Genomic DNA, 25,573 nt, shown 5'->3' on the forward strand with positions numbered 1-25,573 from the left:
TCCTTCTTTTATCTTCACAATTTTTGTAATTTAGAAAAGATAATCATTGGAAAAAAGAAGGGAACGCCTCCTATTTGTTAAGGGCGGGTGGCGTGAATTCTGATTCGACTAGGATATTCAATTCTGCCGTAGAGATGCTCAGTTGACTCCTTAACCTTGATAGAAAGATGATTTATCCTAAACATATTTTAATTAATAGATAAGAGGAAAGAAAGCACGATTCAAAAATTCAAGTATTTTCCTAATAAGAATAACTCAGATTGCAACTCTACTGTAAACTCTACAATACGTATCACCTAAATATATGATTATTCTAATTTTTTTTTAAGAATCTTTTTTCAATAAAGAAAAGTGACCATTTGAAAAGAAGAGGAAGGAAAAGATCCAAAACAAACTTTGTTTTGTTGGCCCAAATGAAAGCACAGCCCAAACATGTGTTTTCCCAATCAATCCTTTCGAAATTATTTGGGTGGTTCCAAAATTCAATTGGGATAAAGGCTTCACAAATAGTCAGTCACACATACACACTCAACTCACTAGTCTATAGTCTCTGGATCTTTGAAAATGGCGGGCGAAGAAAGTTCACCAGATTCCGCTACCAAAAATATTGACGAATTGGAGGGGCAATGGAGGCTATATGAGGCTTACAATGAGCTGCACGGTTTGGCTCAAGAGTTCGACACTCCATTTGATGCACCAGCTGTGCTTGTAGTGGGGCACCAGACGGATGGAAAAAGTGCACTGGTGGAGGCTCTAATGGGGTTCCAATTCAATCATGTCGGTGGTGGAACGAAGACTCGACGACCCATTACTCTTCACATGAAATACAACCCCGAGTGTGACACTCCCCTTTGCCATCTCTTGTCTGATTCTGACCCCTCTGTTTCTCATGAAAAATCTCTCCAAGATATTCAGGTATCAACCTTATATTATGGTGGATGTGTCAAAAAGTTTTTTCCTTACATTAGGGAGTAAACTTTTCCTGATTATATTGTCTCTTGTAGGCATATATTGAGGCTGAAAACATGAGATTGGAGAAGGAAACATGTCAGTTTTCTGCAAAAGAGATAATCATCAGAATAGAATACAAATATTGCCCCAACCTTACTATTATTGACACTCCAGGACTTGTTGCTCCAGCACCTAGTCGGAAAAATCGGGCTTTACAGGTCCAATTATTTTCCACTATTTTGAAAATTGTGTAATATGAAAACACAATTATTTGAAGCTTGAGACCATATACATTGCAGGCTCAAGCTCGTGCAGTGGAGTCGTTGGTGCGAGCCAAAATGCAGCACAGAGAACTCATTATATTGTGCCTTGAAGATTGTAATGATTGGAGCAATGCAACTACGAGGAGGGTAGTGATGCAGGTACTGCCTGTTTTATTCTAATTTTGCCAAAGGTGCTCCTGATAAGTTATAGCCTAAAGTTTGCACAATGTTTTTACTACAATATGATATGTGCTGGCAAAAATGAAGGTAAAACTCCTTTATGTATGCCGAAACGGTTAAAATAAATCTATAAAGATTGATGCTTTTCCATGTCACCGTGTTAAACACAGCGTGTTCAGATGTTTGTGTGCTCTTGAGTGTTCTCTACAACATCTTTACTTTTTTCATGTGTGTAATCGTATAACAGATTGATCCGGAGCTTTCAAGGACTGTGGTGGTTGCTACAAAGCTTGATACCAAAATACCTCAGTTTGCACGAGCTTCTGATGTGGAAGTTTTCCTTTCCCCACCAGCCAGTACACTTGATGGATTTATGTTGGGTGATTCTCCCTTTTTTACATCTGTCCCTTCTGGGAGAGTTGGTTTTGGACCTGAATCAGTTTTCAGATCCAATGATGAGTTCAAACAGGTTCGATTTCTGACCTCTCAATCCCCATATGGCATATGCCTTTCTTTTTCTATGAGAAAGTTACGATAATGGGGAATGTTACTTGAAATTTGTGCTGCATCATTCAGTGAAGAACAAACTGTATTTCAATCTTGGTTCATTTTGGCATTTCATAGGATTACTCAGTGTAACCAGGATTTCTTCAAGTTAACTCCTTGTCGTGTGGTCGGAAGGGCTAAGGGTGAAAATTCCATGTTGACCAAGTAAAAGATCATTAAGTATCCAGTAGAAATTTGTGATGCTTTAACCTTATGCCATTTGATTTTGGTTTTTCGGCTCTTCACAAAAACAATGCCCAAAGGAGAGTGCAAAAATTGACTTTCTGTTCCGTCATTGTATCAATAACATTGTTTGTAGAACAAAACATAGTGTACATCTGGAAATTGGTGAGTGTTCCGTTGGTCAATTAACTAATCCAATTGTCAAAAGCATAAAAGCTCTTAAATATGCAGTCCCAACTATTTCTTCAGGAATACAAAGCCATTTATGTTGATCCTGTGATGTGGCTTGTGTGCCTTTGAAGTGATTCTTGCAGCTAGGTATGTTATCTGCATCCATGTTGGTTGGATTTCCATTCGGTGGTGCAATAACTTGAGAATCACTAGATAGAATGCATGCTATATTACATTCTGAGAAAGTCTATTCCCGTTGGTTTTTGTATAACAAGTACTGATATCACAATGCATGTTATCAGGAAAAGGTTTTCTGCAATTCTTTTTATTGGTAGTCTTCTGAGGGGCATCCTTGGAAAAGGTAAAGTTATCTCCCTGTGACCTATATAGGTCATGGATTCGAGCCACTGATGTTTGCATTAGGGCACCCCATCTCTGGACCCTGCATTAACACATGATGCTTCTTGCATCAAGCTGTCCTTTTGATTGGTAGTCTTCTGCTATTTTTTTTTTTTTGATAAAAGTAAATTTAATTAATATGGGATAAATCCCGTTACAACCTGTTAAAGAACCTACACCATGGTATGGTTATTTAAAAAACGACACCCAATCTTTTATATGAATGAGAATCTCATGGGTGCACCAAAAATTAACTAAGAATAGAAGGTTATTTCTCAAGTGTACAAAATCATTTTCCATCCCCTTGAAAGCTCTTTTATTTCTCTTTCCACAAGACCAAAGCATGATGGCTAGCGAAGCAACGTTCCAGGCTCTGCGTCTTCCCTTCTTCTAGATTACCAGCAAATTCAGGATTATTGTATCACTTCAAGTGTATTACCTTATTATAGGAGCTATTTAGGTCTTCTTAGCTGTAGTTTAAAATGTTTGTAAATTGTAGATGAGCCTGAATCAACTATAACAAGATCTGCTGAGCTATTTACTTGAGATGTACCTTTACTATTAAAAATAAAAATAATTATAAGAATTTGTTTGACAGGTATACTGTATACCACTATGATTCAATGTTGAATGTAGATGAGTAGAGCTAGGTTGCAATGTCCTGTGGAATACATCATTATTGCTGTGATTTACAGGCTATTTCATCAAGGGAGGTGGAAGATTTAGTAGCGTTGGAGGAGAAGTTGGGCAGAGCACTTTCAAAGCAGGAAAGAAGCAGAATAGGTGTTAACAGCCTTAGGCTGTTCTTGGAGGAGTTGCTCTTGAAAAGGTACATTTTTTTTTCTCCTTTTTTTGTATGCCTCAAGTCTTTCATTTGATTCCAAAACTTTAACCTTCAAAATGTAATGTTACCCAGGTACATGGATAGTGTGCCATCAATAATTCCCCTCCTCGAGAAAGAGTACCGGAGCAGCACTAGAAAGCTGAGTGAATTAGATCAACAACTCAGGTTTGCAGCTACTCTCTTAGGCTGGATAACGCAGAAGAAACAATTTAAACTGACAGTGGTGCATATTGCATTTTAACTGTTCATAGAGGGATCTATTGTCATTTTTCCTGGCAAGAAATATTTAATGCATCTCTGTTATCTTTATATACTTTTCCAAATTTGATGTTTATTCCATTGTTCCAGCTCTTTGAATGAAGCAAAACTGAAGGAGAAAGGAAGAACTTTCCATGATCTATTTCTGACCAAGGTGTGAAGTTTGCCCCAAACCAATATATGCCTAAATTCTATCTTCATCACATAATATCTTTTTTCATTTATGTTGAAGGGAAAGACCATCCTTCAAGTGGTCTGCATTTAGTTTATACACTGGACATGTTTCTTTTGCTTGCCTAATGGTTCTTACTGTTCACAACGGTCTTACCATTAGCTCATTTTTAAATGTTTAGTGGTGTCATTTTAGTAGATAAGCCACCCTAACTGAAGTTTGGTTGTTTCTCAGTTGTCACTGCTGTTGAAAGGAACGGTTATTGCACCACCAGACAAATTCGGTAAAATTACGTCCCAGCTTGGTATTCTGATCTATAAAGGCTATATCTTTTAAAAGCGTTACCTGATGTTAGTTTCAGTTTTAGCAAATGAAATTTTCTTTCTTGACATAAACCAAGAGTGACCATATGTTCTTTACCTTTTCTTCTCCTCTCCAATGATCATTTGTCTTTTTATGGAGATGATTCTTTAATCTGGAGTTAATTGGAAGTGCAAATCATTTTCTGCAAAGTAGATTGCCTACAATTTTGCATCTTGGAATGCCATTTTCATAAAATTGAAGATATTAGATGTGTAGACTTTCAGCAACGAGAAGGTTGGAAATGCGAAATTAAACTGACTATGTGGAGTATTAAATTTTAGACGTCACACTGTTCATTTCTGTCCCACTTTATTCAGTCTAGTACTAAGTTTTTAGTTTTCAAGAATCCACAACTTAACACTATTAGCTAGATCCATTTAGTCTAGATGGGTCTCTTTTTCTGGCTTTATTTTGTTGCCTCAAATTTCACTTTGTATTTCTTGTGTTTGAAAATTCTACTGTGTTCTCACTTTTGTTTCTACAACCAACTAATAATTCCTACTCAGTGAACAGACGTGTAATAGCTATACCAGCTTGAAGATCAGCTAATACTACACCAGAGTAAAATAGCATGTCAAAAAGTAGTCACAAATTGCCCCCAAGGCCTAGCTCAAGTGGCAAAAGGTGGAGGATTTGTGGCTTAGGTCGCAGGTTCAAGCCCCACACCATGCAAAGCGAAGCCCGGTATTTAAGTGGAGAAGGGTAGAGGGGCGGGCCCATTATCCACTGAGTTTAGAAGGCTGTGATTGGTCCAAAGGGCGGGTCATAGACAGATTTCTCGGTTATCAAAAAAAAAAAAAAAAAAGTAGTTACAAATTTTGAAAGGCTAGTGTTCCATTGATTAAGGTCTTAAAAGAACTTGAACAAGCAAGCAAAACACGAGATTTATCTCTGAGGAGTCCTACTTAGTATAAGCAATTAAAAGTTCTATAAATTAAGCTATGACTTAAGTTTTGTTTAATTGGTGTATGTACAAATGTTAAGCTGAGAGGGGACATATTATATTTATTTTTGTTAGATGTGCAATGCGTTCCATCATGTGCGGGCATAATTCTTTTTCATGGGTTATGTACTAAGAAGTTTGTTTTACCTTATAAAAAAAGTGTTTAGATGTTCATTTTGATAACGGGTGACACTTTGAATTGAACTCAACTCCTTTGCCTGCTTTGAGATAATGAAAATAAAAAAAGGACCTTAGACTTAATCTCAAAAAAGTAACTCATGAGATGAGAACTATCAAAAACCATACAAAGAGACTTACAACAATATCCTCAACCAATGTCGGATTCACATCATATTAGAGTCAGACCCATCCCTAATGTTGAGTTACCCAAAGTTGGACCCCCATATTACGTATCCACGTCTGAGATGTTTTAGTGTTCGTGGAGGGTAAACAAAAGGGTGTTAAGAGTTCCGCATTGGTTGAAGGTATGGGCCATAGTATCTTTATTTGGTCTTGGACAAGTCTCACATCATTAGTTAATTTCGGGGTTGAGTTAAGCCCAAGATTCATTTTCCTCTCATTTTGTTGCAATAATATTGAATATGTGATTAAAAAAAAGAAATAAAAAACATGTGTAAAATAAGCATGATTGGGCTGCTTGCCTTCTGTCATTGCTCCATAGCCGATGGCTATGACACTAGGATCAAGGCCCATGAGGGTGAGCACTCAGCAGAGAATGCATGAGCAGCAGCATAAAACAAAAAATGAAACTAAGGAGTCAAAAGATTGAAAGTGTGAAAGACTAAAGAAACAAGTTAAAGACGCAGAGTGACATTAAAGAGTGAAAATGAGATGGAACTTTGGAATAGGAAACCAAAGAAAGAAGTGGAGTAGGAAATCAGAAACCCTATTGGCTGTAGCTTGTAGGCTCAGTGTATATTCTATGCATGTGTGTGTGTGTTTATAGATGTATTATTCTATCTTGTCCTTCCTCCGTCCCAATTTGTGTAGTACTGACTTGGCACAAAGTTTAAAAAAGGAAAACTTTTGAAATTTGTGGTCTAAAACAAACCTTAGATATTTGTGTGGCTATAAATAATTTCATCAAGGGTAAAAGGGGAATTCTAAAGTTAAGTTGTTTCTAATTATAGAAAGGTGACATTTTATTTGGGGACAAACTAAAAAGGAAAGTGTGCCACATAAATTGGGACATAAAGAGTAATATTTTAATTGAGGTGTCCGGTATTTTGGTTATTTAAAAAGACGGAAAGTGATACTGTGTCTATCATAGATGTTCTAGATTCTTTATAGCTAGAAAGGAAAGACACTAGAGCTCTATTGTAAATATGGTTTCAGTACTACCCAAGTACTGTTTTGATCCTTGAAATGATACAAAGTTACTGATTTCAAAAAAAAAAAGACGGAAAGTGAATCGTAACAACAGAGCAGAACTGACTGAACTAACCCAACTGCAGAAGTTGATTTTTATGATGAAGTCAAACTACACACTTCTAATATTTTTGGAGGCAGAAGCCTACTTTATATATGTTCGGGTTTCAACAAGCTCAACTCTGTGTATGGGTGCAGGAGAAACCCTACAAGATGAGAGGGTCAATGGAGGGGCATTTATTGGATCTGATGGTCTTCAGTTCCCACACAAACTGATACCTGTAAGCTTTATTTATCTGTAAATTTTGATTAGTTTTTGATCCTGTGGTTAGATTAAAAAAAAAGGGAAAATTTTGGAAGTCGATACTTAGACATGCAGTGCAGATGTGACAGTTGCTTGAGGCACAACACATATTGTCCTGCCAGTGATTCTAGTATTGTTGAGGGGATATTGGATCATTTAATTGGTTTTAATTAATTCTGATGGAAAGCAAATTGCATACCTTAGACCACTTCGTTTGTTCTGTAGGTGTTGGTTACAAGATTGAAATACTCGTTTAGCAGTTTCCTACTAATAGTAGATGCCTGTTCCTATGCTGTTTCCACAAGTTTTTCAACTTTTCATCTTCAAAGCTGTCTACTAGGAGTATTTTGTAAATTGGAGCGAAATAGGAGAGTGAATCACTTTCAGAATGTCTTAATTGTCTGCTTAATAGATATGTTATCGTCTAAGACAAGTCTATCTAGTCTTCTGGCAAAAGGCTGTACCAGGAGTTTCATCAAAATTACTTATTAGTGAAGTTATTGTTATTCCATGCAGAATGCAGGTATGCGTCTTTATGGAGGTGCTCAATATCATCGTGCAATGGCTGAGTTTCGTTTTGTCGTTGGAGGAATTAAATGCCCTCCAATTACACGGGAAGAAATAGTGAATGCATGTGGAGTTGAAGACATTCATGATGGAACTAATTATTCCAGGTGCCTATACACTTGGAGTTCATGATTTTACATTTATATCTAGGTCTGCTTCTTATTTTCTGATTCCTGTTTGCTAATTCTTGTTTTACCTTTGCTTGAAACATTGAGCATTTAGAACAGCCTGTGTAATTGCTGTTGCCAAGGCTCGTGATACATTTGAACCTTTCCTTCATCAGGTAACTTAGTGCTATTTTCGTCTATTATTATTTTCTGAATATTCTGTAATTTCTAATTGTCATCTGTTATGGAGTTAAATCATCTGTAATTCATATATGCTAGGTGGTGAATTGATTCAACTCTCAGCTAAGTTATGTAGGGCTAGGGCTAGGCAAGTATTCTAAGTTTTGGTGAGAGAATCTGTATCTCAAAGAGAGTGACAAAGATTAGTTGTTCCTTCTAGAACTTAAGATGTGGCAGGTATGAGTCTTATGACTATAATACAAGGGTAAAAAACTTGCACCAACAGAACACCTCTACGAATTACTGACCTTTAGTTGTATGTTGGCACAGATGGAAATGGGCAGGGCATGGGTTGAGTCTTAAAAGATCCATGCTCCACTTTTAAAAGCTCTCTATGCTTATGCTACCCATACCAATGGTAGGTACTAAACTTTCAATGTAACCCTCCTCCTATCCACCATGTTATCCTAAACTTACGGGTAGGTTTGGCGGAATATTCGCGGGTACAATGAAAACTGTCAACGCGTCCAAATGTCATGACCCAAAATCCCAAGCCACGATGACACCAACCCAAACCCCGTAGTTGAATCAGTTACACTACTAAGTCCGTCTTTAGCTACTTTAAAAACGGAAGTAAGATAAAAGCCGATAGTAGGGTCAATACAAGACATTCATAATATAGGAAGTGCGGAAAATACAGAGAACGCTATCCAAAACCTAGTGTCAGAAGTACTAGAGCCTCTAAATAGGATTACACTCTCAATAAGTACTACGATTGTCCGATAAGAAAAGATAGAGATAAAACAAAAAGGGATGGAGTCCGGTGCTGCGGAATAAACAAGCAGCTCACCCCGAATACTCCAGACTATCACCAAATGGATGCAAGATAACCTACCACTCAAATTTAGGAAAAAATCTGCACACAAAAGGTGCAGGAAACAAGGGTGAGTAGGGAAAACATGTGTGCTCAGCAACATCGTTGACCAACCCTAAATGAAGCGATGGCGAGGGCTGGTCTTACCATGCTTACTTCCACACTTCTCAACAATCATATCAATCATAGATATGGATAATTCAACAGGTAAATGGAACAAGATAGTCACAATTCTCAGAAATAACCGGAAATCAGCAAGTTAAGCAAGTAGATTCAAATAACCTCAACCAAACAGGCAAAAATCGATATCAAGCAAGGTAGCCAATCAACTGAAATGCAGTGGAATATAAGTAATATGAGATGAGATGCAATGTCCAATGCACCAGTATACACACGCTCCTTCTGTAGGTAGTTGTGACCCATGGGGGACTTGCGCGGTCCATGTACTGCCCCCAAAATCCGGTCTGTAGATCCATAGGGTAAAGTAGTATCATCACTCCATCCAGAATCTGGTCTCCCATCCCACGGGGGACTCGCATGGTCCGTGTACTGCCCCCGAAATCCAGTCTGTAGATCCATCGGGTAAAATAGTATCATCACTCCATCCAGAATCCGGTCTCCCAGACCCATCGGATAATCACCGTATCATCTTTCCTTCTGGAATCCAGTCTTCTAGATCCATTGGACAATAACCAAATGATTTATCATGTACATTATGCACGAGACAACATATGAAAGCATGATAAAATGCTACAAAAGTACAGATACGGAATACATGAACTATATATGCAAAACATCCGACTAGGTCATAGATCACTCTCTGAACTTAATGGACTCGTCATAACTCAAATCTAACCTCTTAACCCAAAATATTGACTTTGGTCAAAACTTCTCAAATTCCAAATATCCAAAACTAGATTCTCCGAGATGCATCCGATCACATCGGGAACCATGCTACACATCCCTGCAAGTCATAAACAACAAAAGAAAGCTACGGAGAGGGTCAGATTGGGGAAAATAAGTCTAAAGTACAAAACGACCATACAGGTCATTACATCCAAAGTTATATCTAACGAAGTAAAATACCATATACAGCTTGCTGGTAAGTTAGATTACACAGTTAATGATATAAAATCTTCACTGTATTCATATTTTGAGTAAAGGGTAACTACACTGCGTTCATATTTGCAGTGGATACTTGAATGTCGATCATCACCACCTGCTAAGCCACCTTTTCTTCCAAATCACCTTCCCATATGGATAGAGTCTGAGAAATTGATCCATACATTATCTGTGGCAGTCAGTTTCTCAAAATTGTGCATGCACCCAAAAGAAGTTGGGATATGTAATATGGGCTGAAACTGAGCTTAAGTTAGGGAAAGAAAGAGAATGGTGTCGCAAATTTTAATAGTCCATCTATATTATAGCTTGTAACAAACATGTAATTCTCCAATATGAAAGATTCATTTTAATTGGAGATATCAAGAGCTGTGCATCAGTTCTGATAAGTTGCAAAATGATTTGAAGAAGTTAGCTGGAGAAAATTCGCCTGGAATAAAAGTACTCTTCTTTTGGCATGTTACAGATTTATAATATTCTCAGTAATTTTTCTTGCTTCTCTATGATCATTTCATTGTTCTTATTACTCTCCCATATTTATGTAACCTTACCAAGTCTGCCACTGTTTGCTTACAGTTGGGTTGCAGACTATCACACATTCTGAAACGGTTACTTCCAATTGCTGTTTATCTTCTTCAGGTACAAGTTACTTTGTATTGTTTGTTTGCTGTTCTTCCCTTGCAATATTTGAGGATTCATGCAATTAATGTCATCATGTTCCTCTGAAAACTAATGCTTTGATGTTTGACTTGTTTCCATAGAAAGAAGGGGAGTACCTGAGTGGCCATGATGTATTTTTGAGGCGTGTAGCAGATGCCTTCAACAATTTTGCAGAATCCACTGAAAAATCATGCCGTGAAAAGTAAATGCTTTTCTCCATTTATACTCTCATGTTCAAATTACTTTTCACAATTATCATTGTCTAGAATGGCTTGTGGTGATCATAAGGTTCTTCAGCTCCAACTGTCAAAACACAAATGATCCTAGCTTTTTTTCTTTTTAAAATTTTAGTTTAGTTTCTTTATTTTATTGGATGGTTATCATCAATGTTTTAAAAGGTTTGAGTGCGAGGTGAGGCGTTTTACTTGATACACAGTGAGGCATAAGCCCCGTGATTATGTTATTTCTATTCTTTTATAAATTAATATAATAAAAATAAGTAATACTGAAAAAGATAAAATTACATGTAAAATTACTCCCTCCGTCCAACAATAGTTGTCTACTATACTATTTTGGGATGTCCAACAATACTTGTCCACTTTATGAAATCAATGGATAATTTTATACTTAGTTCTTAATTTACCCTCATCATTAATCATAGTCATTTTTCTAGACATTATATTTACCACTCCCTCTGTTCTTTTTTATATGTCATCCTTGCTATAAATAGTTGATCCATAATACTTGTCATTTCATAAAATCAATGCATAAATTACACTATTCTTCTTATTATACTCTTGATAGTTAATTAGTTTTGAAAATAAATATTTGACCAACCTAGGAAAACTAATAAGTAATTAATGTTCATTGTAATTACTTCATACATTGATTAATTACTCTCACCATTGCATTACTATATAAAATAAATCTCAACAAACAAATAAAAGATAGATTTATTTATCATTTATTGAAAAGTTGACTTCAAAAAAACATTAAAAAAAGGTAGAATTGTAAACTTGGTTTCTTAATGCAAGTGAAATCTAAAAAGGTGACATATAAAAAGGAACGAAGGGAGTATATTCAAAGGATGATACTCCCTCCGTTCCTTTTTATGTCACCTTTTTTTTAGATTTCACTTGCATTAAAAAATTAAGTAAGTTTACAATTCTATCCTTATTTAATGTTTTTTTGAAGTTAACTTTTCAATAAATGATACATATGCTAGATTTCAAAAATGAAATGCATTTGGATGATTATTTAAATTTTTGAGTTTTTTTTTTGGAGCCAAAATTTTTCAATACGAATTAATCCAAAATTTAAAAAATTAAAATTTTCCCAGCTCAGTTTTCCTATATATTGTGTAAAAATGATTTTTTATAAATTCATAAAGCAAATATGACAACATCACAAAATATTCAAATTCCATTACTTCAAATTGATTTAAATATTCCTGTTAAATATGATGTTATTGATAATGAAATTAGACGAGAAATTCCTGATCTTAATATAGTTACACTACCGACATCTTCCTTGATAAAATTTGTTGAAGCTTCAACTTTCAAGATTATTTTTGATTTTTCTCCATCTTTTATTTTTAATTTATTTGTTGAAATTTCTTTCTCAAAATCAGATTTTATAGAGTAGTGCAATGGTGAGAGTAATTAATCAATGTATGAAGTACTCCTAGATTTTATTATGAACATTAATTACTTATTAGTTTTTCTAGGTTGGTCAAATATTCATTTTCAAAACTAATTAACTATTAAAGGTATAATAGGAAGAATATTGTAATTTATGCATTGATTTTATAAAATGACAAGTATTATGGACCAACTATTTATAGTAAGGATGACATAAAAAGGAACAGAGGGAGTATAGTAAATTAGCCTTCTATTTATAGTTTCTTAAGAAGTGTGCAAAGTCAATAGTGGACAACTATTGTTGGACACAGGGAGTATAGAATTTTCAACAAAATATAAAATAAATGAAAATGTACATAGAAGTGCTACATCTCAAAACATTAATCATAATCAATAATTGACTAAACAAGAGACAAAACTGGTCATCTCGAAAAACTAATTCGACTTTTTAAAAAAATGAGTGGAAATTTATAAATTAACTTGAAAAAGAAAGCAAAGAAGGAACATACAATCAGGAGCATCAAACCATAGCAAGTGATGAAGAATGATGTGTTTTTGCTTTGTAGTTTGCACATTGATCATTTTTCATCTATACCCGAAGGAGGAAGAGAAGGAATAAAATTAGGGCCTGAGAATAAAAAATATATATATTTTAAAGATTTTTATCTGCTTAAAATTTAATAACAAGTTGAAATTTTTAATTTAAGGACTTAATTAACAATTTTAATTTTAGTTAGGAGAGGTTTTCTAGGCTTACGTCCCAAAACAAAAATTCGCCCAATGCCTAACTGTACACCCAGATTGATGGGGCTTATGCCTTATGGTACTTTCACCCCCCACAAATCTTCCCTATGCGTTCTTACTAGGGATGGCAATGGGGCGGGGCGGGTTGAGTTAAACCCGCAAATTTTTTAATCTGCCCCGCATAACTACCTTTTTCATTTTCAACCCGCTCCGCATAATTTTTATAATATTTTCTTTTTCTAGTTAAGTTTGATACTAAAAATAAAATTCATACAAATAAATTCATTTTTCATTATTCATTAAGTTGTATTAATTTAATAGGATAGTGACTTAGAATTTATTTTTTAGAGGCCAATTGAGAAACATGTAAGAAATTGTATTATTTTTTATTGAACAATTTTCATTTACTATCTTGAATATTTTAGTAGCTTTAAAGAAATTATCTTAATAAATAATGCTCATGTAAAAAGTTAATATTAAGCTTGAACCCACATAAAATCACATATACCCGCCACCTGCCCCACATTAATTTTAAAAAAACCTACTTCAACCCGCCCCACATTAGTTTTAAAAAAACCCACCTCAACCCGCCCCACATTAGTTTTAAAAAAACCCACCTCAACCCACCCCGCATCCCATCCACCCTGCACAACCTAAAACCTGCCCCACCTTAAACCCACCCCGCCCCGCCCCATTGCCATCCCTAGTAAGAACGCATAGGGAAGATTTGTGGGGGGTGAAAGTACCATAAGGCATAAGCCCCATCAATCTGGGTGTACAGTTAGGCATTGGGCGAATTTTTGTTTTGGGACGTAAGCCTAGAAAACCTCTCCTAACTAAAATTAAAATTGTTAATTAAGTCCTTAAATTAAAAATTTCAACTTGTTATTAAATTTTAAGCAGATAAAAATCTTTAAAATATATATATTTTTTATTCTCAGGCCCTAATTTTATTCCTTCTCTTCCTCCTTCGGGTATAGATGAAAAATGATCAATGTGCAAACTACAAAGCAAAAACACATCATTCTTCATCACTTGCTATGGTTTGATGCTCCTGATTGTATGTTCCTTCTTTGCTTTCTTTTTCAAGTTAATTTATAAATTTCCACTCATTTTTTTAAAAAGTCGAATTAGTTTTTCGAGATGACCAGTTTTGTCTCTTGTTTAGTCAATTATTGATTATGATTAATGTTTTGAGATGTAGTAGTTCTTACTGCGCTCCACCCTGGGCTCATCTCAAAAATGCCTTTTAATAAATGTCAATAATTAACATGATTTCCTTGCCCCCTCCCCCCTCTTTCTATCAGTTTTATTATAACTTTTATGTTCCATAAACATAAAGTGGTGTAAACTGTGTGTTTGATAAAAAGACTTCTATCTTGGTAAGCTTGTTATCTCTGTTTTCTCTTTTGATATCACCAGGATCTAAATTTCAATCCTTGTCATTACTAACTTTTGTGTTTCCAGATATCCCACTGAGCTTAGCAATTTATTAGAGTGGCTTCAAAATCTCTATCCTTACAATTTTTAGATTAACCTAAGTGCGTGTGGTTCCCATTATGCTTTCTTGGTTTTGTATTTCCTTACCTTTTTGCAGTATGACCTGTGAAACTTCATTTCTAATGCTCACAGAGGATACTTCTCATGTACATTTCAGATATGCCAAGAAAATTGCTTTCAGTTTAGCATTTGATTAATTTCTAGTCTTTTGTTGTTTATATGTGTTCCAGGTGCATGGAAGATTTAGTGAGCACCACTCGCTATGTGACATGGTCCCTCCACAATAAGGTCAGCTTACTGCATGTAAATTAAAATATAATGGTTGTTGACCCATTCTATATCTTTTATCGATCTTTGGGTTTCAGTCCTTTGAATTGATGTGTTTTGTGAAAATATATGAGGTAAAACATAGTGGCATCTAAGTTGGTCCTCTGTCTATTGATTTCTCTTTTCCCTCTGCCTGGTCTGAGTCCGTAGTGGCTGACATGCATTATTTGCTTTGGTAACAACTCGTTCATTGTTTTCCTGTCATAATTCTTTTCTGGTCTAATCTATCTGCATATATACTGTTACCCTTCCAGAATCGGGCTGGATTACGTCAATTCCTAGATTCATTTGGTGGATCCGAACAGTCTGCCATTATTGGTAATTCCACATCTACTGGTCTTTCTCAAGATTTGTCAACTGCATCTGTAGCCAGTGATAACAAGCAGGATGTTAAGCCCAGGACAGATGTAAAGCTTAGCCATTTGGCTTCAGGTAATGATTCAAATATGAGTACTCAGACAACAGAAACAAGACTGGCCGACCTTTTAGATAGCACACTTTGGAATAGGAGGCTTGCTCCTTCTTCTGAAAGAATTGTTTATGCATTGGTTCAACAAATATTTCATGGCATAAGAGAATATTTCCTTGCATCAACAGAACTAAAGGTACACTTTTCTCAGCAGAACTAAATATTCATGGCTATAAAGATATTTAATGGTTTGAATCTGAATGATTAATATAAATTATATGCATTCATATGTTGAGCAAACAATCTTAAATGTTTATTGGTCTATTTTGAATAAACCCCTAATTTATTAGAACTCAACTCATTACCCGGGATCCAACTAAAATACATACCGGCCTGGTTTGATTGTCCCATCTAAAAAATATATTATTTTCTATTAATGTAAAATTTGCTATCAGTTAACTAATTGTCTTGTTCATTCTTTTTTCTTTTAATCTCTTCCTAATTGTGAGATTCCATTGGGTAGGTTGTTGTTGTTCCTAATTAGGATATTCGGGACTCAAACTCGGAATGAACTTACATGTTCATATTCTTTTGATTTGTACTATTATCATGGGGAATGTTGAACTAATTGTTTCTATATGAATGTGGTTGTCCTTTTCTGTTTTGTCGTAAGTTGAAAGAAAACTTAATTTTTTTAATGGTGTCTGATATCCAAGAAGAAAAGTGCAGGGGTTGTGGGGTGTGTGTGGTGGGGTGGAGAGTGAGTGTGGAGAGAGGACTAACTTTTTTTTTAATGTTTACTATGGAACTCAAAATTAGGCCAATCATATGAGGCCACATATTAGGTAATTTCGAATTGTTTTAACGGGGAAGGGCCTAAAATTCCCATGAACTATGAGATATGGTACAATATTGCACTCCATCCACCTTATGAGTGTGGGCCATTAGAAATAAGGGCATTTTTGGCTTGAAAGGTTAATGTCGAGAGCACTTTTGTACCAAATCTCATAGTTCAGGGGTTATTTAGACCCTTTTTCGTTTAATCTTTGAAAAAGAAAACGGGTCTTAAGCCTTAATCCCAAATGAAGTGTTGTTCATAATATCTTGCTATTAAAATTCTAGTCGTTATGTGTAAGTCTGAATCATATCACTAATTTGCTAATCAAAGTATCAGATACCAGCTTGGACCCTATCCCTAGAGGTTGCATCAGCTTTCAGTATGGAGCAAATGCAATTCAATATGTTTGATCATTTACTTAGTCGAAAATCATTTCATATTAAGTTAGGTTGCTTCAACTTCCTCTTTTTGTTTGTTTTCTAAAGAAATTGTTGTTATCTGCAGTTCAACTGTTTTCTCCTCATGCCTGTTGTTGACAAGTTGCCTGCAATGCTTCGTGAGGACTTAGAATCTGCTTTTGAAGATAATTTAGATAATGTTTTTGACATCACTAACCTGCGGCATTCAGTAGCGCAAGACAAGCGGCAAACTGAAATTGAGCTAAAAAGGGTATCCATTCCATTCTCCTTCCTGTGTAATTGTCAATCTTGGAGTTCTTTCTCCCTTTTGGTTTCTTAATATTGACAAAATTTGCAGGTACAAAAGCTTAAAGAGAAATTTCGCTACATACACGAACAACTTAATTCACAGCAGGCCATGTTTGGGCAGTAACTAAATCATCAGTTGTTGATGTCTCCTGAATGGTACAAAATGCAAGAGTAATATTCTGTAATTATGCCTTCTGAATGCATGCTTCAGTTTATTAGATTGAAAGAAGAAATGACAAAACATCTTGTACATGATTGAAGCTTTTAGTATGATTCCCTTATTCACAGCTGAAGACTGTAAAATTAACCAAAACCTATACTAGGTAATTGCTTGAGTAATGTAGTTCAATTGGGTTTTGTCCCTTTATTTTGTTAAGGCTGCAAAATGACTTCATGCATGCTGTTTTGTACACCCATAATGCATCATGAAGCTTTAAGGATCAATCCTTCCTTTGCGCATTCACAATCTTCTGCAATCTCTGCTTTACTTCTCTGTTCGACACTTCTACTTGGCCACACTAATGAAATGCTTTCCTCAATCACTAACAATAGCTCTTGGAGTCCCAAATCTAGTGAATGTGTTTTTTCATGAACTTTATGACAATCTTTGAATCATTGGTGGGAAGAGCTACAACTTCAACCTTCTTAGACACATAATCCCCCATCACTAGAATGTATTGGTTTCCATTGGATGGTGGGAACGGACCCATGAAGTCGAAATCCCTCACATCGGATATTTCTACCTCAAGATTGATATTCAGTAGCATCTCATGTCTCCTCGAAATAGCACCCATCCTCTAGCACTGGTCACTCTTTCACATAGTAAGTGACATCTTTTAATAATGTGGGCCAAAAGAATCTTGATTACAACACTTTGTGGGCTGTGCGTTCACCTCCATGATAGCCTTCATAAGGTGATGAGTGACCACTTTCTTGCACTCGATTGACCTCATTCTCTGGAATACATCTCCTTACTACTTTTTCTGGCCTTTACTTGAACAAGAATGACCCATCCCATATATAGATTCTCACATCATGGTTTAACTTCTTTTGTTGTGTGGTTGCTGCAGGTGGAAACACTTCGCTTACCAACAAATTCACTATATCTGCATACCAAGACAATTGAGTGATATCTAGGGCCAACAACTGCTCATCCAGAAACTCTTCATGGATTTGTCCTCCATTGTGTACATGTGAAGAATCCTCCAAACCTCGAGAGATGGTCGACAATTTGATTTTGGGTGCTTCTTCTGTCTCTAATCTCTGGATCAAACTCTTGGAGCAACAAAATCCACCAAATGAGCCTTGACTTTGCATCCTTCTTGTTGAATAGGTACATAGTAGCAACATGATTAGTATAAACAATAACTTTAGTACCTACCAAATACGATCTGAACTTGTCGAAGGTGAACACTAGAGCAAGCATCCTCGTTTTTGTCACTGTGTAGTTTGCCTGTGCAGAATCAAGGGTCTTGCTCATATAATAGATTGGATGGAACACCTTTTTTTTGACTCAATATTGCACCCACTAATACATTGCTGGCATCAGAGTTCAAATGACAACTCCCAATTAAGAGCAATCAAGATATGAGCTTCAATTAAGTTTTTCTTTAGCAACATAAATATCGTCGAATTTAAATTTCACCTCTTTCTCCAATAGACTACACATAGGTCTGGTAGTCTTGGAGAAGTCCTTGATGAACATTCTATAGAAATCAACATGCCCAAGAAAACTTCTTACCCCTTTCACCGAAATCAGAGGTGGCAACTTTTCTATCACTTCAACTTTGGCTCTATCAACCTCCAGCCCATTCTTCGAAACTTTGTGACCTAGAACTATATGTGCCTTCTCGAATCAAGAAAGGACATTTTCCCAATTTAGCACTAGATTCATCTCTTCACATCGGGCAAGAACCCTATCAAGATTGTGCAAACATAGCTCAAAAGACTTACCAAAGAATAAGAAATCATCCATGAATATTTCCACCATATCCTCCATTATGTCGTGAAAAATACCCATCGTGCATCTCTGAAAAATGACAGGTGCATTGCAAAGTCCGAAGGGCATACACTTGAAAGCATAAGTGCCATAAGGACAAATGAACGTGGTCTTTTCCTGATCCTGGGCTAACTTGTCAAGCATCTGAACAATGAAGGGACTAGGTAGTTGCCACGCCCCGAGGCTACCCCTTAGACGTGACACGGTGCTTAGTGGCACAAGTGACCCCAAGTTAACCCATGGCCTAACATACCTATACAAGTTTAGTTAAATCATTCACTGTGCGGAAGCTAAAAATAGTTAATATCTGAAATAGGAAAAAACCCAACAAGTTTGAATATATCAAATATATGAAGAGTATAGTAATGATTGAAACAATACTTAACAACTCAAGCTGAATCTAATATATGTCTGAAAGCCTCTAATTGAATTGAGTTGTTGGGACATGCCCCCAGCTAACTCTAACAAGACTGAAACTGAAAAGTAAAGTATGTCTATTGTCCTCGAACTATGAGGACTCACCACTGAAGCTGCTGAATACAGATTGAAAGTCGAGCTAAGCGTGATCTGGATGCTGAGCGCCTGAACCTACATCATACAATGATGAAGCGCAAAAGAAAGTGTCAATACTTTGAATGTACTAAGCATGCATCATATATGCTAAGCTGAACAATATAACAACTAAACAAGGAAATAGATATACTGAACATAATTGAAAACTGAGCTGGATGCAATGACCAAGTACTAATCATGAAGATAACATGCTGAATTGAATACTGGAGTAAATGTTGAATACATGGTCAATGCAACATGAATCCGACTATGGGAGATACTATTAACAAACAAAAACCATGTGAGCTAAACGTGGAGTCCGATGTATACGCTCCATCGAGAGGACCCAATATACCTTGTCGGGGTATAATGCACAACAGAGGGGACTTATAAACCTACGCTACCACGTAGTTCTGGGACTTGAGGGTCGGCTGAACCCTAGTCCAACTCGGTGCTAAGTCTACTCCCAACTGAATATGTATAGCTAAAACGCAACTGACATACTAAATAGCTCAAAATGATGATAATTATCTGAGAATGCAACAAACATATATTGAAAGATATGACATTTGAATTCTGAAGCATGATTTTCTGACTTATCTACCTAGCAAGTATTATCATGAAATACTGATAATTAACACAAGCTAGGGTTCTAAGTTATATACATGGGACTATACTAATTCTCCAAGAAACATGTGATCAATAAAATAGTAACTATAACAACTAAATTTCAATGGATCCCTAAGATTTAGGAACCCTAGGTCTGAACAATTTTATGGAGAAACTGAAGAATTTACTGAATTCTAATTTCTAGGGACCTAATGGGTGAAAGGAACCCACTAGTGAAATCCCACGTACCTGGTGACGAAAACTACAGAGAAATCCTTTGGATTTCAGGGATAAACATGAAGAAGACCTCTGCTTGTTTTTTGGGAGAAAGAGGGTTTTAGGTAGTTTCTAACTTGATAACTAGGCTTAGACGGAGTAAAACGACGTAGTTTAACCACCAAACGACGTTGTTTAAGTACCAAACACATAAGGAAAAAGACCAATGTGACCCTGATGTTGTGTTTAACATTTGACACGTTCCAACATTCTCTTAAATCGTTGCATATGTTTATATAATATATAAACTAGGCCATTTATAATCTCATTAAGATTTTGAACATCCTTTACAATATTTGACTTTTATATGAAAAAAGAGTAAATGATTGACATTATCACATATCTCAAGAATTGTAAATATAGAATGAATGATTAAAAATATCTTAATATCTAATCATTTTTATCTTTTATATAATTTATCATAATATTTGGTGATATAATTGTCTTGCTAAAATTGAGTGATGTTTTTATGAAGCAATGAAGCATCACTTTTTCTTTACATGAAAAATATAGAATCTGATAATTCTATGGTTAGAATATACTCCTTGTGAAAAAAATAATATTTATGTGAATTTTCGAGAATCAATATAAGTTAAAAATAAGTTAAGTCCGCTAAAAAATTACACCACAACAACATAAATAAAAAATCTAGAGACAATCTACTTATCCGAGGCCAAACACTCACCACTTTTCGTTATTGTTACTTTGTTACTCAAACAAAATTTATAGAAGGAGAAAAATAAATTTGAAACAACAACAAAATAATATTTTTGACCCCTTTTAGAAATTCATTCTTCGTTAAAATTACTGCTCTCAAGACTCTTCTAGAAGCTTCATCTGTGCAACTTTACAACTTTTTCAGAAATATGTATGTATACGTATTGCATTATGAAATTACATGTAGATCAAAATGTTGAATTTTAGACTTATGTTAAAAAGATATTCTCGAACATGAAAAAATTGAAAATGATTCTAACCTAGACAACTCAAACGCTCAGTAATGACTTGGGACAGGAAGGACATCAATTTCATGTTGATAGATAGAAGCTTTGTAGCTTAAGTTATTATTTTTATTTAGAGTACATTTTGTTTAAGAAGGAAAAAAGGGAAAATATTAAAAGGACGAAAGCCTTGTCCAAGTGAGATCATATACATGCTAAACGAAAAATAATCAATACAATTTAAAGAGAAAAAAATACTGAGAAAAAGCATACATTAAAGAGAGTAAATTATGAGGTATCCAAGGATGATAACAAATCATTATAACCAGAAAAGTTCCTATGTTTTGGAATAACATACCTCAAAAAATTGACTAACACTTCAATCAAGCTTCAATCTTTAAAGTACTCATAACATCCAGTGATAAAATTTAGTAAAAGTTGATAAAGATAATTTAAAAACCAAAAAATATTGTAACGCTCCGAAAATTTCTAAGTTAAGCCCCAAACCATTCTTGAATAACATATAAGGTCGTACCGAGTGATTCTTAATTGTTCTTAGATTCTTAAGTCAATTCATGTCTATATTTCAGCATGAACCTATGAATAGAGTATTCTTGAGATGAGTAGTATCGTTGAGTTCTGAGTATTGAGTTTTCTATATTGTTATTGTTGAGTTGATTCGTTCATGTTTATATTTCAGCATGAACCATATTTTGAGCTATAAAACTTCAGAATCTTTAAAAGTCAACATTTGTATTTTAAACTGAGTTTTTGAGGAAGTAAATAAGAGTTTGAAAAAGAGTATAAGAGAATTAAGTATTTTCCAAATGTTTCATTTTACATGAAGAAAGAGAGTATTATTCTTAGAAAAGAGAAACCTTGATTTCTAAACGAGTGTATGAGTTTAGAGATATTTCAGAGTAGTTACCTCTTTTATGAGGGGGTAGTTTGAGCAATTATCTCAAACTAGAGAAAGAATATGTTTTATACATTTGAGCATGAGTATATATATATTATTGAGAGTAGTATTGAGCACTGATATGTGGATGAGTTCAAACAACTCAAAATTCTCATAAACCATGTATGCCCACATGGGTAAAGGATCATACTTTTTAGATGAATCCTTATTGCTTAGTGGATCCACTTAGTTGAAGTGTCCTATATTCTGGCAAGGTATATGATAAATATGGCAGCGTGGGTGAGACACTGTATCATCACGTAGCTCATAGTGATGGTTGTCGGTTAGAGAATCTCCCAAATAGAGTTATGATGTATTTTCACTATATCACTTATTATGTTGTGTTTCAGAGATGAGTAAGTATTTTTGTAAAGCTTAAATGATTTCATTTCTTTAATTCTTTAAATTCAGTTGAGTTTTTGCTATATTTATTGCAGTCTTTTCTTTGAATTATTTCGCCTCAACTATTTACTTACTCGTACATTCAATGTACTGATGTTATTCGACTTGCATCTTTTTATGATGCAGATATAGGTATTTAGGATCATCAAGAGACGCTTTGTTGAGATCACTCTACACTCCAACTAGCTTTTGGTGAGCCTCATTGAATTCCTGAGGACTTCACATTTACTTTCAGTTAGTTGTTTTGAGGCGTCGTGGGTCTTGTCCTGACACCTATCTTAAACATTAGAGGTTTCATAGATAGATAAAATTGAAGATTCTTCCAGTATCCACATTTCCTTAAGATGTTTTTTACAAACTATTATACATATGTTATTGAGTATTTTACCGACATTTTGAATTGAGTATTTACTTTGAGTTTAAATGTTCGAAAATTCTATTTTAAGCCTTTTTATCTCTCGAGTAAGTCTTCCGCTAATCAGTCAGCCATGCCAAGGATTCGCTTTGGGACCATCAATGGTTCTTGAGTGCCGACCACGTCCAGGGTGTAGGCTTAGGGTGTGACAAACTTGGTATCAGAGCACAAGTTTCAAATGTCCTAGAATGTCTATGAAGCCATGTTAGTAGGATCTTATTTATGATTGTGAGGGCCCCACTTCTATAAATGAGGGACTATAGACATTTAAGAAAAGTTTCCATTCTTTCATACTCTAAATCGTGCAATACAATTGTTCCATAAGAAATTTATTCAAACTTGTTCGTTTCTTAAATTTGTTCGACTACCCCTCATACTTAAGATGGTTGAAAAGTAAAGTCCAGATCCTTATCGATGAGTTACTCTCAACAAAATTCTTGCGAAAGTAATGAGACTGTAGAGGGGCTTGAGAGAAGCCCTTAGTTAGCTTAAGTATTTAGATTCAAATGAATGCACTCTTATTCATATTAATCACGCATTTGAGCCAAAAACAAAATGTACTCTCAGATTCTCTTCTTTAAGAATCTTATTTCAGATGATACCCTTTAAAAGAGAAGTGTGTTTTAGAATGCTTGGGGTAGTATTTGCACCTGGAAGCTAGTACGATTTGAGATATTATGAGCCAGTAGTAGTAGTAGAAGTGCCTCGAGTTAGAAGAATTCATGTAGTGGTATAGTAATCTATGAAAGGGAGATAGTGATGAGGTAAATTATATTGTTGCAGTCATGCACCCAGTAAGTTATTAATGATGAGTTTTCCCTTATGGGTAGACTAAGAAGTGATGAGTTTGTGTATATTTCATGATAACAGGTAGAGTAAGAGTTACTAGTATGGATGAGTTAGAGTATACTTTAACGAGAAGGGAGTTTATGTCAATGTAACATTGTGTTAGTGAAGGCCAAGTATAGGTGTTGAATAAAAGAGTAGAGTATTTATGAGGTGATAGATCGAAGCTAGTTTATGATTTTTAGGGAGAGCTATGATGTTTAGAGGGTTGTAGAACTAATTTGGTGATGATGTATAGTGAATGGATAAATAGTTATAGTGAATGGATAAATAGTACTTAATTTTTAAAAGGAAATGTGACGGTAAACTATTAGTCTGTAGACTGAGAGTTAAAGATTGACTAATTGTCATGAGGTCTTAGTGGACGAGTGTTTATTAATTTTATCTAGTAGTCGTAAGTTCGTATAATATGTGAGAGATCATATTTATATATGTGTTTCGTACTAGACACTAAGCTTGAATTTGAGATGAGTGTCGTGATGAAAAGGATGGCATGATGGTAATAATGTTAGTTTTGAGATTTGATCTGGTAGTGTTACTTTTGATAAGTGTGAGTGGTACAAGTGTGGTATTATGACTCTTAGATGAGAGAAAGGGAGTATGGCTAGGTCATTAGATTAACAAGAGCATAAAGAGGTGTACAAGAGATCGTATGTAGTCAGATGAGGTCGCAATTAAATTAATGATTTTTCATGTGTGCCTAGATAGGCTATCAATGTGGAATAAACTTATTTAAGAATTATTTTTTTGTTAAGAGGTTGTTGAAGCGACCTTATAATCCATTGAGATGAGGTTAAGAAAGCCATCTTAGAAAGAGGTCTTAAAAGGAACCCTAGTACCTGCACATGGAGAGTTCAATAGCCATGAGATTAGCCTTTCATGAGTATTAGAGTAAAGCGAATATAAACTAGTTTAGAGATGGTAGAATAGATCCATAACTTTAAAGTGTCCGTTTCAGACCTAAGCAGGAGATGATAAGATGAGAAACCAAGTCAAATGTGGAGGATCAGATAGTAATATGTTCAGAAAGAGTTAAAGTGATATATCGATCCATTCATACTCTAGCGTAATCCTCAATGTTCAGTCGTTACAACATCATGTTAATGTCTCTTATATCATAATTGTGTCCATAACCTGTGCTCATATACTTTAGAGAGATTCACATTTATGCTTAGTTTTGATAAGGAGGGGCAAAGACTTTGGCACATTGATCTCAATCCTACTCCATAAAGTTATGAATATCAGCCTCAAGATATGAACCTATTCATATAAGCACTCATGTCTCATAGTATTCTTTGTCTTGGGAATTCATGATTTACTCTCAATGTCTAGCAAAATAATGTTATGTCTTGCATATTCTTATATCAGAATTCTCGAATGAATCGTTCTTATGATCTTTCGCCCTAAAGCTCTTTAAGTGATCCTTTTTAATTAGAGAGTGATGCTGATGATAGTAGTTGAGTAATGATAAATGGAGAAGGTTGATGTTTCTTATGTTGGTAGCTGTAGTGTGCTTATTCCATCTAAGGTTATAAAAGTGGAGGAAGGATGAATGAAGTTTTACTATGAGTAATATTTAGGTGAGAGTAGTTAGTTAGTTCCAGATAGTAATGCGTGAAATTTCAATTGATAGAGATGACGAGAGGAGGAGGAATTCTTAGAAGGATTAATTAGTTAGTAGGAGTCCATGGATTGGCTATAGTACTACACTTGAATGTGGTATTGTTACATGTTGATGAATACATGATGTATTAGATGCTTCTTGAATAGGACTCAAAGTTTTGTTGAATGTAGTGGTAAAGAGTACTATTTTTGGGATGAGATTTCCTATAGAGGCATAAAATCTGAATCTTGTGATTTAGATTAGTATAAACATCTCATGGTTAGCATCTTGTGATTTAGAGATTAGGCTTGAACACAGTAAGATCAGACAGTTT

At 35.2% G+C, this 25,573-nt stretch overlaps 1 protein-coding gene across 4 annotated transcripts; it reads left to right on the forward strand.

Annotated features, from left to right (window-relative positions):
• The first annotated feature begins 480 nt into the window (after positions 1–480).
• LOC102592403 (dynamin-like protein ARC5) lies at positions 481–18,183 on the forward strand. 4 transcript variants are annotated; one of them, XM_015306317.1, is made up of 18 exons: positions 481–915; positions 1,005–1,169; positions 1,251–1,373; positions 1,642–1,863; positions 3,389–3,522; positions 3,610–3,702; positions 3,886–3,949; positions 4,202–4,250; positions 6,861–6,943; positions 7,483–7,640; positions 7,756–7,816; positions 10,390–10,452; positions 10,575–10,675; positions 14,588–14,645; positions 14,939–15,002; positions 15,117–15,289; positions 16,436–16,600; positions 16,688–17,082. In XM_015306317.1, exons 1-18 carry the CDS (start codon positions 565–567, stop codon positions 16,760–16,762), a joined length of 2,202 nt encoding a protein of 733 aa, XP_015161803.1. In that variant the 5' UTR covers positions 481–564; the 3' UTR covers positions 16,763–17,082. The 4 variants fall into 4 exon arrangements, with proteins under 4 accessions (XP_015161803.1, XP_006341828.1, XP_006341829.1 ...); XM_006341766.2 differs by adding an exon at positions 17,709–18,183 and having other exon boundaries at positions 482–915; positions 14,939–15,289; positions 16,688–16,809; XM_006341767.2 differs by adding an exon at positions 17,709–18,183 and having other exon boundaries at positions 482–915; positions 14,939–15,289; positions 16,688–16,794.
• The last annotated feature ends 7,390 nt before the right edge of the window (positions 18,184–25,573 follow it).

This window comes from Solanum tuberosum, unplaced genomic scaffold, assembly GCF_000226075.1.
Source record: "Solanum tuberosum cultivar DM 1-3 516 R44 unplaced genomic scaffold, SolTub_3.0 scf00028, whole genome shotgun sequence".
NCBI lineage: Eukaryota > Viridiplantae > Streptophyta > Magnoliopsida > Solanales > Solanaceae > Solanum > Solanum tuberosum.

What these genes read in the sequence shown, in the direction of transcription:
- LOC102592403 (XM_006341766.2), top strand. Translation starts at nt 565, where the DNA reads ATGGCGGGCGAAGAAAGTTCACCAGATTCCGCTACCAAAAATATTGAC. An exon ending in CCAATGATGAGTTCAAACAG is followed by an intron (nt 1,864 to 3,388) that starts GTTCGATTTCTG and finishes TGTGATTTACAG; the next exon opens with GCTATTTCATCAAGGGAGGT. An exon ending in GAGGAGTTGCTCTTGAAAAG is followed by an intron (nt 3,523 to 3,609) that starts GTACATTTTTTT and finishes AATGTTACCCAG; the next exon opens with GTACATGGATAGTGTGCCAT.